We start from the raw sequence: 13,916 nt of genomic DNA, 5'->3' as shown, positions 1-13,916 counted from the left end.
TGCAGCTCATATTCTAAAGCAAGAGATTTTGGTCTTGTGACTGTTTTTTTGTTTTGTTTTGTTATTTTTAAGCCAGAGTTTTAACCACTGTTTGGAACTAATTTTGTAGCAATTACTTCTAGTCCATTAAATCTTGCATTATTGTTTGCAACTGTCAGTCTCAAAATCAATCTCTCTTTCAGTCACTTTTCCATCATTTTCCCCTCTACCTCTCCTCCTCCTTTTGCCTACCCCTCTCCCTAAGATTGAAACACTGAGCTAGTCACAATCCTTGGTTCATTCAACATCATACAGTTATTTTATGAAACAGTTTCTTGAATTGTAGTATTTAGTATTTCTTCAGTTTTATTGCTTAGTTTTCAATCTCTTGGAATTCCAGGTAGATATACCTTGGCCATCATTACCTATTACCTGTCTTTTACATCTTTCGCTGGATAGATAGATGGATGGATAGATAGATAGATAGATAGATGATAGAGATAATCTTTCTGATTTTATAGTAATGCTTAATTCTTTTCTCTGATTCTATTTCCCTTATTTTGTCTATTTAGTCTTGTTTTTTTTCTAGTTTATTTTTCGCTTATGAACTAAACACTTTCTAGTTCATTCCTGAGCTCTGATAGCTCTTTTTACATTCTCCTATAATTTATTGGTTCTTATATAACCTATTTCTATTTCTGCTATATATCCCTTTTTATTACTTTTGTAATTCTCATACTTTCTTCCCCTCATTTTAATATTATACGTTTCTGCTTTGTTATATGTTTCCCTCCTGCTTTTACTTTCTGTCAATATATTAGTTCACTTTTCTTTTTTGTTTTCTTATATACTTGTATGAGGTTCAACACAATCTGTTTCTTTTTTTATGTCTAAATGAGAAAGTTTTGTCTGTGCTTTTAGGAGGTTTCTTTTGGAATAGACTATTCAGCTAGGGTATTGTCCTTGCTCTATGCTCCCTTAGGACTTTGCTTGAGGCAGTTTTTCCCTCTCAAGAAGGGACTTATTCTTAAAGAAGGACATTTTTTTTTTTTTCTGAGATCCTGGAGTGCTTGTGCTACCATAGTACTATCAGCTTTTTCCTCACGCATCTTATTTGTCTCTATTGTTTAGCTTTTTCCTCATGCATTGGATGATCTCTGTTGTTTACCTCACAATCACTCAGCATTTGGAGCTTGTGTAGGCTTGTCCCAGTTTTATGTTTTTCTTTCTTACTTCTTTTCGTATCATTGAGAATTCTACATTAGGGGTCATCTCTTCTTTTTTTGAGGATAAGTATTTGCTTGAAATTTCTGTGTTTTATTGCTCTTGGAGTCATCTAAATTTTCCTTTTTCATTTTTCCACAATCTACCTCACACAGGACCCAATAGAGTTCCAGCTATTTTCAGAATTTTCAGAAACCCACTTTTTAAATAGGGTTCTTGTAGTTTGCCTGTATTATGGGGATATTTTCAGAGTTTAGTTTTTGTTTCTTTAATTATCTTAGGCATTCATCTTGTCTCTATAAGAGAATTAGGTGAGGTTAAAAATCTAAGCCATGGGTTGGGGTGCCTTGGTTGTGGGTCCAACTCTTGATTTCTGCTCAGTTCAGGATCTCCCGTTCATGAGATAGAATGAATCATCATGGGACCCCTTGCTCAACAGGGAGTTTGCTTGAAAATCTCTCTCTCTGCCTCTCCCTCTGCCCTTCCTCCCCACTCTTTCTCTCTCTCTAAAAAAAATAATAATAAATAAATCTTAAAAAAAACCTAAGCCATTGGAGGAAAATAGAAGTCATAGAAATAATCTACTTTATTTGTGGGAGTGTGCCTACCATATTCATAGAACAAAATAGTAGAGTTTAGTCAAATTAAGTATGTGCATAATTTATGAATCAAAATTCCACTTATGTACATATTACAAAGAAATTCTTATACACCTCTTTCATTCCAAGTTGGATCCAGCATAAGAAAAAAAGATTAGATTGATTTGTAGCTAACTTTTAACCCACAGCAGAGAACATATACCCTTTCCATGTAGGATTTATAAGTCCTGATAAAAAATTTACCTGCTAAGAATTCCTTCATTGAATTCTAAAATACAGATATAATACAAACAATGCAATTTAAAAAAGAAATTAATATCAGAGTAAAAGATTGGCTCTGCCATCTGGACATTTTTAAAAGGTGGTGTTAAATACTAAACATTTTGAGAAAAACAAAATGAAGTTGCAGAAATTCTTCAAAGAAATTATAATTGAAGCATAACTGGGGGTACCTGGGTGGCTCAGTGGTTGAGGGTCTACCTTTAATTCAAGTCATAATCCCAGGGTCCTGGGATTGAGTCCTACATCAGGTCTCTGCAGGGAACCTGCATCTCCTTCTGCTTATGCCTCTTCTCTCTGTGTGTCTCTCATGATTAAATAAATAAAATCTTTTAAAAAATGTTGTATTCCCAAAGAAAATGAGAGAAGTGAGGCAAAAGCAGAACTAAAAATCCCCTTCAAAATGTCTCCTTACCTTAAATTTACAAAAATCACTAACTAATATGAAGGAAGATACAAATAAGAGAAGGAATCTTATGTTTGTCAATTATAAGACTTAATACCCTAACCAATCTACAGATTCAGTGCAATCCCTATGTATCCCAATGACATTTTTTTTTCAGAAATAGAAAAAAATTTCTAAAATATATATGGAATCTCAAGAGACTCCAAATGACCAAAATAATTTTGAGAGGAACAAAGCTGGAAGTTTCACGCATCTTATTTCAATATATAAGACTTTGTAAAAATTGTGTGTGTGTGTGTGTGTGTGTGTGTGTGTATACACACACACACACACACCATCTTTATCCATTTCCCAGTTGATGGACTTTTGGGCTGTTTTATAATTTGGCTCTTATAGATGATATGTTATAAACAGGGTGCATGTATCCCTTTGAATTATAATTTTTGTACTCTTTGGATAAATGCATAGTAGTGCAGTTGCTGAATTGTAAGCAAGTTCTATTTTAACTTTTTTGAGGAATCTCCATACTGTTTTCCAGAGTAGTTGCACCAGTTTGCATACCCACTAACAGCATAAGGAAAAAAAAAATGAGAGAGGGAGAGAGAGAGAGAGAGACAGAGGCCAACCAAGAAACAGACTCTTAACTATAGAGAATAAACTGATGATTACCAGAGGGAATGTGGGTGGGGGCATGGGTTAAATAGGGAATGGAGATTAAGGAGTGTGCTTGTGAGGAGCACTGGGTATTATATGGAAGTATTGAATCACTATATTGACACTTGAAACTACTATTACACTGTATGTTAACTAACTGGAATTTAAATAAAAACGTTTTAAAAATCCAAACAAACAAAAACAAAATGTATAATACAATGCATCAGTAACCAAGATCGTGTCATACTGGCATAAAGACAGAAATATAGACTGCTGGAACAAAATAGAAGACCCAGAAATAAACCCTTGTGTATGTGGTCAAATGTTCTTCAACAAGGTACAAGAGCATACAATGGAGAAATAAATAAAGGAGTATTTATTTTCAACAAATAGTGCTGGGAGAACTGGAATCCACATATGCAAAAGAATAAAGTTGGAGTCTTGTCGTCTACCATACATAAAACCTAACTCAAAATGAATTAAAGACCTAAAAGTAAGACCTAAAACTATAATACTTCTAGAAGAAAAGATAGCAGAAAAGCTTTAGGACATTTGATTTGTCAATGATTTCTTGGATATGGCACCAAGAGCACAGTCAACAAAAGGAAAATAAATGAAACTACATCAAGCTGAAAAAAAATCTCTGTGCAATAGAAGGAACAATCAACAGAGTGAAAAGGCAACCTATGGAATGGGAAAAATATTCACAAATCATATATCTGATCAGGGTTTAATGTGCAGAGTGTATAATGAAATTATACAACTAAACAACAATAAAACATAACCCAATTAAAATGGGCAAAGGACTTAAATAGATAATATTACAAAAAAGAAATATAGTCAACATGCATATGAAATGATGCTCAAGATCACTAATCATAAGAGAAATTAAAAACTACAATGAAATATCACCTCACACCCATTAGGATGGCCACTGTCAAAAGAATAAAAAATATTAAGTGTTGGCAAGGATGCAGAGAAATTGGAACTGTTGTGCACTCTTGTTGGGAATATAAAATGGTGCAGACATTACAGAAAATAGTATGGAGATTTCTCAAAAAATTAAAATGGAATTGCTGTTTGATCCAACAATCCCAATTCTGGGTATATATACAAAATATTTCAAAGCAAGATCTCAAAGAGATATTTCCACACCCATGTTCATCAAAGCATTATTCGCAATGACTAAGAGGTGGAAGCAACTCAGATGTCCATTGATGGATAAATGGATTAAGAAAATGTGGTATATATCTACAATGGAATGTTATACGAACTTCCAAAATGAGAAAATCCTGATACATGTTACAACATGGATAAACCTTGAGGACATTATGCTAAGTGAAATAAACCAGTCATAAAAGAGCAAATACTGTGCTATTCTACTCATGACATATCTAAAGTGGTCAAGCATAAAAACAGATAGGGAAAAGGTGGTTGCCAAGGCCTGTGGGAAGGGGATGGAAAATGAGTAGTGAGTCTTGAATTTCAGTTTTGGAAGGTGGAAAAATTCTAGAGATCTGTTGCATGATAGGCTTATACTACTGAATTGTACACTAAAAATGATTAAAATGAGGACATCTGGGTGGCTTAGTCAGTTAAATGTCTGCCTTCGGCTCAGGTCATGATTCCAAGGCCCTCAGATGGACTCCCATGTTGGGCTCCCTGCTCAGTAGGGAGCCTGCTTTTCATTTTTCCTGCCCCCACTTGTGCTCTCTCTTGCTATCTTTTTTTTCTCTCTCAAATAAATAAATAAATAAATAAATAAATAAATAAATAAATAAATAAATTCTTTGAAAATGATTAAAATGGTATGTACTGTTATGTGTTTTTTTATTAAAATAAATATTCTTTTTCTCTTCTTTCTTTCTCTTCTTTCTTTCTTTCTTTCTTTCTTTCTTTCTTTCTTTCTTTCTTTCTTTCTTTCTTTCTTCTTTCTTCTTCTTTCTTTCTTCTTCTTTCTTCTTTCTTTCGTTTTATATTCTTTTATTGGAGTTTGATTTCCCAACATATAGTATAATACCTAGTACTCATCCCATCAAGTGCCCCCCTCAGTGCCCCCATCGTCCCGCCCACCTCCCCTTCCATTAACCCTTGTTCACTTCCCAGAGTTAGGATTCTCTCTGTTTTGTCACCCTCTCTGATATTTTCTTTTTTTTTCTTTTTTTTTTCCTCTCTGATATTTTCTCAATGGAGCTTCCATTTTGACTAAAATCCCAGTGGGTGGAAGTGAATATACCCTTGACCAAAAATTAACTCTATTATCATCTTCTCATAATTTTGGGAGAGAGCCTCTAAAAATAAGACCATGAGTGCTTAAAAAAATTCTTGAACAAATACGGGCATTAAAAGAAAAAAGACGAGAGAACAGAAAATTCTAAAATCTATGTAGTTTAACATTTAACATAAGCCTGCCCTACTATATTGAGTATGTTTTCTCAATAATATGGAAGCCAAAATTAAAGAGAAACCATTTAAGCAAGTATAAAACATTACTCAGCTCTCTATGCAACAAAACTGTTATTGTTTGATGACAGTGTGTGCCTTTAAGTTTTTATGGATACCTGTATTGTATAGTGTCCCACAAGGAATGTGCCTTAGTTATGAAATAAAGAATTATTTTAAACTAAAATTTAAAAAGGGAAGGTATTATATACATTGTTTTCTCTGGGTTGAAAATCAGGCAAATCTGGCTTATACGATTCTGTGACTATGCAGTTGACAAATGCAATTACTGAGCTATTGGTCATGTAGATATGTCAGGAAAGACTAGATAACTCCCTGAAAGTATCAAAAGGGCAAAAGATATATCAACATTTTTAAAAGGAAAGTGTAGGAACAAGCAGAAAAAGCAGCAGTGGAAATGATATTTTATTCAGTTCCATTTCTTGATGGAAAATTTATTGGAATTAATCATTGATTGATCAAATTACAAATGTCTAAAAATGCCAAAGGTAGTAGTAGTCTTGTAGAGAATAAATAATGTCAGACAAATTCAATTTATTTTATGACAGAGTTACAAGAGAGAAACCGTACATTTAATAGACTGGGGATTGAGTCGGTTCCTTCAGTGTGTCCCACATTACAATTGCCTCAGCAAACTAGGAAGTATGGTATTAGATAGGTGCATGTACCCAAAGGGTAGCGATCAAAAGTTCACTGTCAGTATCAGAAGATATAATGAATATCCTTTCTTGGCAGTTGTCAGAGTTCTGTATGTAATAATTACGTAAGGGGTTGAAAAGCCTGAATAGAGAGTGCTTCTTGGTTGAAAAAGAGTCAGTTGAAGTGGCTTGTTAATCTAGAGTGGAAAAGTAAGAATCTGATGCCATCGTTCTGAGTAGCAATTATAGACTTATTATATATAACTTCTCTTCAAGCAGCATAGTTTATTTTAAGATAATTGTCATTAGGGAAATTACAGCATATACTGGGAAAAAGTGATTGTAAGTGACTTCGTGCAAACTATGCATTATAGCATTCATTCCACCATTATTTATGTAAGCAATGTGATCTCACTTCAAAAAGATTTTTTAATAATTCCACATGAGCCAAATTAACAGTATGCTAAAAGATTACCATCCAGAATGTTACAGGAATTTTATGTAAGGCCTGTGAAATCATTTCGGAAAAGATGCTAATTACAAATAAAATAACAAAGAGCAAAGCTGTTAGATGTAATACAGTATTCCTTTCACCTCCAGAGGTAGTCGGATCTTTAAAAAAATAATTGTTTCAAAGTGCAATGTAAATTAATATGAATTGGGAATTTACATGCTTAATGGGTATCATCACCTTTCCTTTTACTCCAAAATTACAGAAATAAATGTTTTTGTTCTAATTCTAACAAAACTAAAAAAAAAAGCCCACCCTGTCTTAATAGCTTTATTATTCTTTACCCCCACACATAAGTATGCATGTACATATATATTCATTTTCTAATTGCTCATTTTCCCCATCAGAATATAGATTCCATAAAAGCAGAGACATTTTCTTGTTTTCTGTTTTATCTGTGGTACCCATAGTAGAGGTTTAAGAATTTTGTGGAATAAACTAATTTTAAATAGAAAGAATAGGTAGTGTACATTTGCTCAAAAATACCCATTTTGGGGATAGTCTCATAAGACAAAATTAGTGATTCTTTTTAAACATATGGACAGACAATTTCATAATGATGAATATGAATGACAGCATTCACAGATTTAATCCTTTAAAAGACATCGCTGTGACTCTCTTTTTAATTCCCTTTAAGTTTGTTGGAATGTAAAATAACATGCTGTTTATCTTTACTATCCTATTTGATAACAGATGATTACTATTTTCAATTATTTTTTGTAGGAATAATTCTCAGTAACTATAAAACATATAACCTTACAACTTAGTTTGTTCTATTTATTGTGCCTAGGAAAGTTAGTTTCGCTTAGATATTTTAAATCTTTAAAGGGCATATTCTTCCTGTGTTTTATTTGAAGTTGCTAAAAATTAAATCCATCATTTGTCTCACGGAAGACAGTCACATCTTCAATGGTAGCTTTTAGTTTTAGCTGACAGTTCATCTTAACATATGGTAGCAGCATGCATGTAACTGTTAACAGGTGTTGCTTCAGTTCTATTAAGGTTCCTCAAAATCTTTTTTAAGAAGGAGAGTAATAAGAACAATCATATTTATGATGACTTTTCATTTTGCTTACTGTTTTTTTCCTTGTGATTTTTTTTCAGAAATTGAAAAATTTCAAGGTTCTGATGGAAAAAAGGAAGATGAAGAAAAGAAATATCTTGATGTCATCAGCAACAAAAACATAAAGCTCTCAGAAAGAGTATTGATTCCTGTCAAGCAATATCCAAAGGTATTGCAATATATGCTCTGTTTTCATAGAATTAAGAAAAAAATAAAACTTGATGTTTTATTCATTGTCTTTCATGAAATGAATATTTATAACTTCATTGTATTAGTATACACAAATATATGATATTGATGGAGGAAAGAGAAGTCTTTGAAAGTACAACCATAAGAAAAATTTTCAACTAAAGACCATAGCACTTTTATTCTGTGAATATGGAAGCATAATTAGATATTTTAATTATTTATTTAATATGTAAATAGTTCAACAATTTGTCCAAATATACATAGTCACTTGATCTTGTTTTGGTTCATGTTACTATATTTTCCAATTATAAAAAAGAGTGGATTAATGGTGCTAAATATATAGCATTATCTAGTCCACAGGAAATTATTATATCCAGGAAAGTAATCTAGTCTTTATTAGACCCTTAGATTAGAACCTCTAGTCTTCTGTAGTCAGGGTTAATTTATTAAGATAATTACAATACTGTTCTCTTGAGAGTACTTTCTCACTAGACATTTTCTTATCATACAAGATTTGTATTACCAGAATCATGATTATAAGATAAGGCATTCCACATCATGGTTTCATCACTTATATTTATAAATTCTGATGGGTAAAAGGAGTTTCTTTCTTTTTTTTTTAGTAAATTAAGTATGCTTACAATGGAAACTCAGTTTCAATCTGGTAATTTACTTTCTGAAGAGTGAATCTGAAACAAGGACCATGCAATTATCCTAATAATAAAGACTACAGAAATAAATGCTGTAGTCTACCAATTGTCTTCTAATATGATAAATTTTAGTAAATATAATTAAGTGGGATGTTGTGTTTATAATTATTTCAAATAGGAATAAATTGTTGCAGCCCACCAAACAATAAAATTTAACTTTCAGATGAGGTTTTTGGGCATGCAGGTTTTTTGGGTTTTGTGGGATTTTTTTTTTTTTTTTTAGCTAGATTGCCTCTATTACAAGAAAAGTCCATTCAATAGATGTATATTTTACAATTAATTTTTTTAAGATTTATTTCATAATCATGTTTTTATGAATATTAAATTAGGCAGAGAAAATGTACATGAAAATGTTTACTTGGTAATGAAATGTCTTAGAAATGTGGATATTAAGAAAAACGTCTTTTTTAAAAGATTTGGTTAATCCACAATGAAGTACAAGATTCTCTCTCTAAATAATGTATTTAAATATTACATAACTAGATACCATTTCTCAGAATAACACTTGTCTATTATCTGGATATGGAAAGCCAGTGACAGACTCAGTATCTCCTTCTTAATAAAGTACAGACCTGTATCTCTGACCAAATCAGATTGGTAAGGTGTGAAAGGCATTTCAGGTCATGGTGGCTCTTGAAGTGACAGCATGAGTGTTTTTATACTGAATATTGCAGTAGTCTGTATTTGGTGCATAATGATGAATATCGAAACAATAATACTGTATAGTGTCTCATATTTGTGTGAGATTTAATTTTATAATTTATGGGAAGATGATCAAATAACAAAACTGCCTATTTGTATTGAAACAGACCATATCTTACTAGCAATTATTGTACCTCCCAGAATTTTTTGAATTGCAGAATGTTTATGCTGAGACTAATTATCTAAATCACAGAATATATAAAGCTTTTATTTACCAAATGAGGTAACTGGGAAATTATGAATTACTCAAAGTCATATCTTTGTTGCAGATAGAAATATTTAGAGAAGTTGCTGTTATTTTAGATTCTTCACTTTTTGGGAGCCATTACATTTATAACTTGACTGATAATGTTCACATTTTTTATTACTTATTTATGTAAAATATGGAAGAATGTGAGGAATGAGAACTCCTAATGATTAGTACTTTTATGGAATATTATCAAATAACAATTTATGCCTTAGAAAATTTGCCATTCTTAATTGACGAGTAGAATGCTAGATCACTTTCAATCATTTTTAAAAGGATGTGCATTTCATACATTACAATAAAAGAAGTCTTAGAGCCCTTTTACAGAAAAAGGTACTGAGAACAAAACAGAACAAATTCATCTATCAAGTTGACCTACATTTGTTTTTGTTTGCTTTTATAGTATAACAAATTAAAACCGACTTTCTGAAAACCGTATTTTATTTCAAAAGTGGTGATTCTCTCCTACTAAGTGATTATTGCCTACCTCTCACAAAAAGTGGGTTAAGATTACAGTCACTACACTTGAGCCATATTGGATGTACATTTGGGAGCTGTAAAATATGTGGTGTGGTGTGATACTATGTTGAGCAGAGAATAACAGTATTTATGGACTTAAAGTTTAATCTTTTATAATAAAAAGTGGTTTATCCCTCAGGGGGTACATTGGAGAAAGACCTACTTTTCACAACTTCTCTCAGAGCTGCCTCTCCCCCTCAATGCCTGCTGTCTGTTTGATCTGGTAATTAGTGAGGCAATGACACAGTCCTTTCCAACAAAAGGCAGTAAATAACTATGGGACTTCTTGAGGAAATGACCTTATCTTGACTTTACTACATGACCTTTTTAGATAGATTTGATTTCAATTAGTCTCCAATATCAAGTTAATTTGCTGACTTAATTGAATAATACAAGGAATTGAAATAAGTTTAAGATTTTGAATTATACAAAATGTAAAAATGCTGTTCAAACACATTAAGAATGATTTATCTAACTCTAGTGCTTTATGTTTAATCACTAGATTTGGGGGAATTTGTCATCAAATTATAATGAACAGCTTTTCTTATTTGTTTTTAATATTTTTGTTTGCAACAAAATTAGTCAAGAAATAGACTCTGCACGTCTATTGTTTGCATTTACAGATGTTTCAGAATCAGTGCAATTATTTCTTGATAGTCAAGTCTCCAAGGAGGCAACATGTGGCAGTATGTTTTTCTATAATCCTAAGAGGTTCATGTAGAAGATCCTAGAGAGATTCATGCAGAAAACTCACTGTCCTTAACGTGAACTCTTTCTCCCTAAATCCATACAAAATATATTTCATAGTCTAATATACATTTACTTTTTTTTTAAATCTTAACATCTCCAACTGGTATGCATGTTATAATCAGAATTATTTTACAGTCTCCATCGGACAAGTGATGGTCATAACTTGTTACTGTTGTCTGTAAACTTGGCCATGCCTTTGTATCCAGTTGTTAATTGTGTTGGAAAAATGCGAATTGAGGTTCTTTGCTGTTTAAAATGTCTTCAAAGATTACATTATGATTTAGTGTTGGCATGCAAAACTATCGCATATCCAACAAAAGAACAGAACCATAGCTTAGGGCATAAAGTTGGTATTAATAATATTAACAATATTCATCCTTGGAAGAAAGAACAATGCCATAATTTCTTGGTCCTCAACAAACAAGTGTCTCATAGGGACCTAAGAAACAAAGGTACATTTAAATGGCTAAAGTTTTATTCTGTTTTTAGACATGCAAAAGGACAGTCTAACACAAGCCTGGGCAAATTGAGAGGGCCATGAGGTGCCACTTCCACCCACTTGAAGGAGATCTGCTCCTTGCTTGCATCTATACCTATTTGGTCACCTGGGCAATCCAACCTCTCAATGCCTTTTAAAAGTGTCTTTTGATGTTGGCTTCAGAATCCTCTGAAGTGCATCAGGCCTTTCCTTCAATTAATTTTGCCTGGAGGCCCACTTTTTATTTCTGAATTTGAGTTACTGCCAACTTTTTAAAGCAGTAGATCGCCAGGAGTGTATATCGGCCCCAAATTTGGCCCCTTTTAAGATCAAACACAGCTACGTTCCCCAGTGCTGCTTTTCAAATCAATTCCTTATGTAGATTAATGCAGAAAATTAAAGTTCGAAAATATGTTCAAAAGCACCACACTTGCCCTATATTTCAGTTACTCTGCTCAGTCCCAGAGAGAGGAACTGCCTTTGTGCCTGACTGGAACCAGTCTCTGAAACCTGTCATGTCTTCTCATAGAGCTGGTTTCTTTCTCTATACTCCAAAAGATGAAAACCCAAATCAAAATTCTTGATGAGTGTTATTTTTTTCTAACTTCATAAGTATTTATCAGACCACTTAAGAATAGTTCTTAGAGACCCAGGATTTCTAACTGTGGAAACTTTGTATTTCAAAGCTAATATCATCACCTATAATCTTGGAAACACCTCTCTATTTTTCTAAGCAATGTGGTTTTCCAAAAACCACTCAGTAGCTTACATCTTAAACCTGTTTTATCTTTACCAGACAGAGGTTATTGCATAGCGTTGCTTTTTACTTTTCTAAAGGAAATGGAAGAGAGGATTTGATCGGGCTTTGTGATTTCAATTTCATTCATATCAGTTTCCTAGTCTCTCACCTGTGAATGTAAATCTCAATTGGAAAATAACATGACACTCAGATTCACATTTCCTGTGAGAAAGAAAAACATTCCAAAATGCTCTGGACTGCATTCTCTCCAGTAGAATGGCACTTGAAATAACTATGTTTTCTAGAAATTTGTGGTGATATGTCTAGTCCTTGTCTTTTCCAATAACCCTTTCTTTTAACTAATTCTCATCCTATGTACTTCAATATTATTTTCCATTTGGTGCTTAAAATTCTTTTGTCTCTGTGTTAGAAATTTGCAGTGATATGTCTAGTCCTTGTCTTTTCCATAACCCTTTCTTTTAACTAATTCTTTTAACTAATTCTTATTCCATATTTAAATCTTTTTTGTCTTTATGTTTTATTGACCTATGTGTTCCTAATCCTGAATTATGTTCTTTTCTCCACATCCTTTTCTATGGGCTCAGCACAACCTCACAAAATACGTCCTCATACTTTTTGAAATAATCTCTCCTTTCTAAGTATAGATCTCCTAGAGAATCTTCAGTCTGTTTTAATCAGTTGTTTCCTTTCTGCCAGATTATTTCACATTTGCCCTCAACCGGAAAACTGAAAACTACTTCAAAAGGATCATTAAAATAAAAGTGCCTTTTGAAATGTGTCCAAACCTATATCCTTACTCAAGGATTCCTTGAGAGTAAAAAGAGCTTCCACCTCACATCCCTTTCTATAATCTTACCATTCTTCATTCACTTGTTTGTTAATTTATTTATTTAATTCAGTGAGCCTTTAGTGAGTTTGTCTGTACCCATGGAACACAGATGACTCTTCTGTTATTTGTCATTGCAGTAGAATTGGTTTCTTATATAGTAGATCTTTAAAAGACTAGAGAAGAAAGATCATTAAAACAATCAAGAGGAACTACGTTAGCTGTCTAATGGATTCCGGTATTATTATGGACCTTGAAGGACTTTTTCACATATGGAAGCAAGTGAATTTGATTTAAATTTAAATACTGTATATATTGATATTAGCAGAAAACAAACTTTCTCTGGAAAGGATACAGGAAGTAAAAATTAATGCATGCCCCTCCACCAAACAGTCCAGATAAAGGATTACAGTTACTTATAGTACTAAGTTAGAACCTGACTATAGCAACTTTTTGAAAGAGATTTGGATCCACGTAGAAAAATTGTGATTTTTGTTTGCCTTCTCAAATTTAAATGATTGTTAAATTTATGTAACACATTTAGATTTCTACCATTTTATAATTAATTTCCTTAAAAATATATGGATTTCACAAGGATATGACAAAAAATAAAACATTATAAGAATTCTGTTAGGAATGTCAATGCAAGAGCTTTAAAATAGTATCAAGTATTTATGTGCCAGTGTTCATAGCATCATTGTTCATGAAAGCCAAGGAGCAGAATCAATGCAAATATCCTCAACAGATAAATGAGTAAGCAAAATGTGGTTTGTGTCTGTGTGTATGCACACACGTATGTGTGTGTGTACAACAGAATATTATTAAACTTTAAAGAACAATATTTAGATACCTGTTATAACATGGATAAACATTGAAAATGTGCGAAGTGAAATAAACCCGATACAAAAGGGCAAACACT

General features: G+C 32.6%; 1 protein-coding gene across 1 annotated transcript in view; it reads left to right on the top strand.

Moving 5' to 3' along the window:
- KHDRBS2 (KH RNA binding domain containing, signal transduction associated 2) overlaps positions 1-13,916 on the top strand; it is a 546,592-nt gene that overhangs the window by 83,151 nt on the left and 449,525 nt on the right. The window contains exon 2 of the mRNA XM_055330453.1: positions 7,858-7,985. Within this exon, the coding sequence (XP_055186428.1) occupies positions 7,858-7,985 (128 nt within the window). The remainder of the gene's footprint in view (positions 1-7,857; positions 7,986-13,916) is intronic.

The sequence above is a fragment of the Nyctereutes procyonoides genome, unplaced genomic scaffold, assembly GCF_905146905.1.
Source record: "Nyctereutes procyonoides isolate TBG_1078 unplaced genomic scaffold, NYPRO_anot_genome, whole genome shotgun sequence".
Lineage (NCBI taxonomy): Eukaryota > Metazoa > Chordata > Mammalia > Carnivora > Canidae > Nyctereutes > Nyctereutes procyonoides.
The sequence above is the reverse complement of the archived record's forward strand: the minus strand, read 5'-3'. Positions and strand labels throughout refer to the sequence as shown.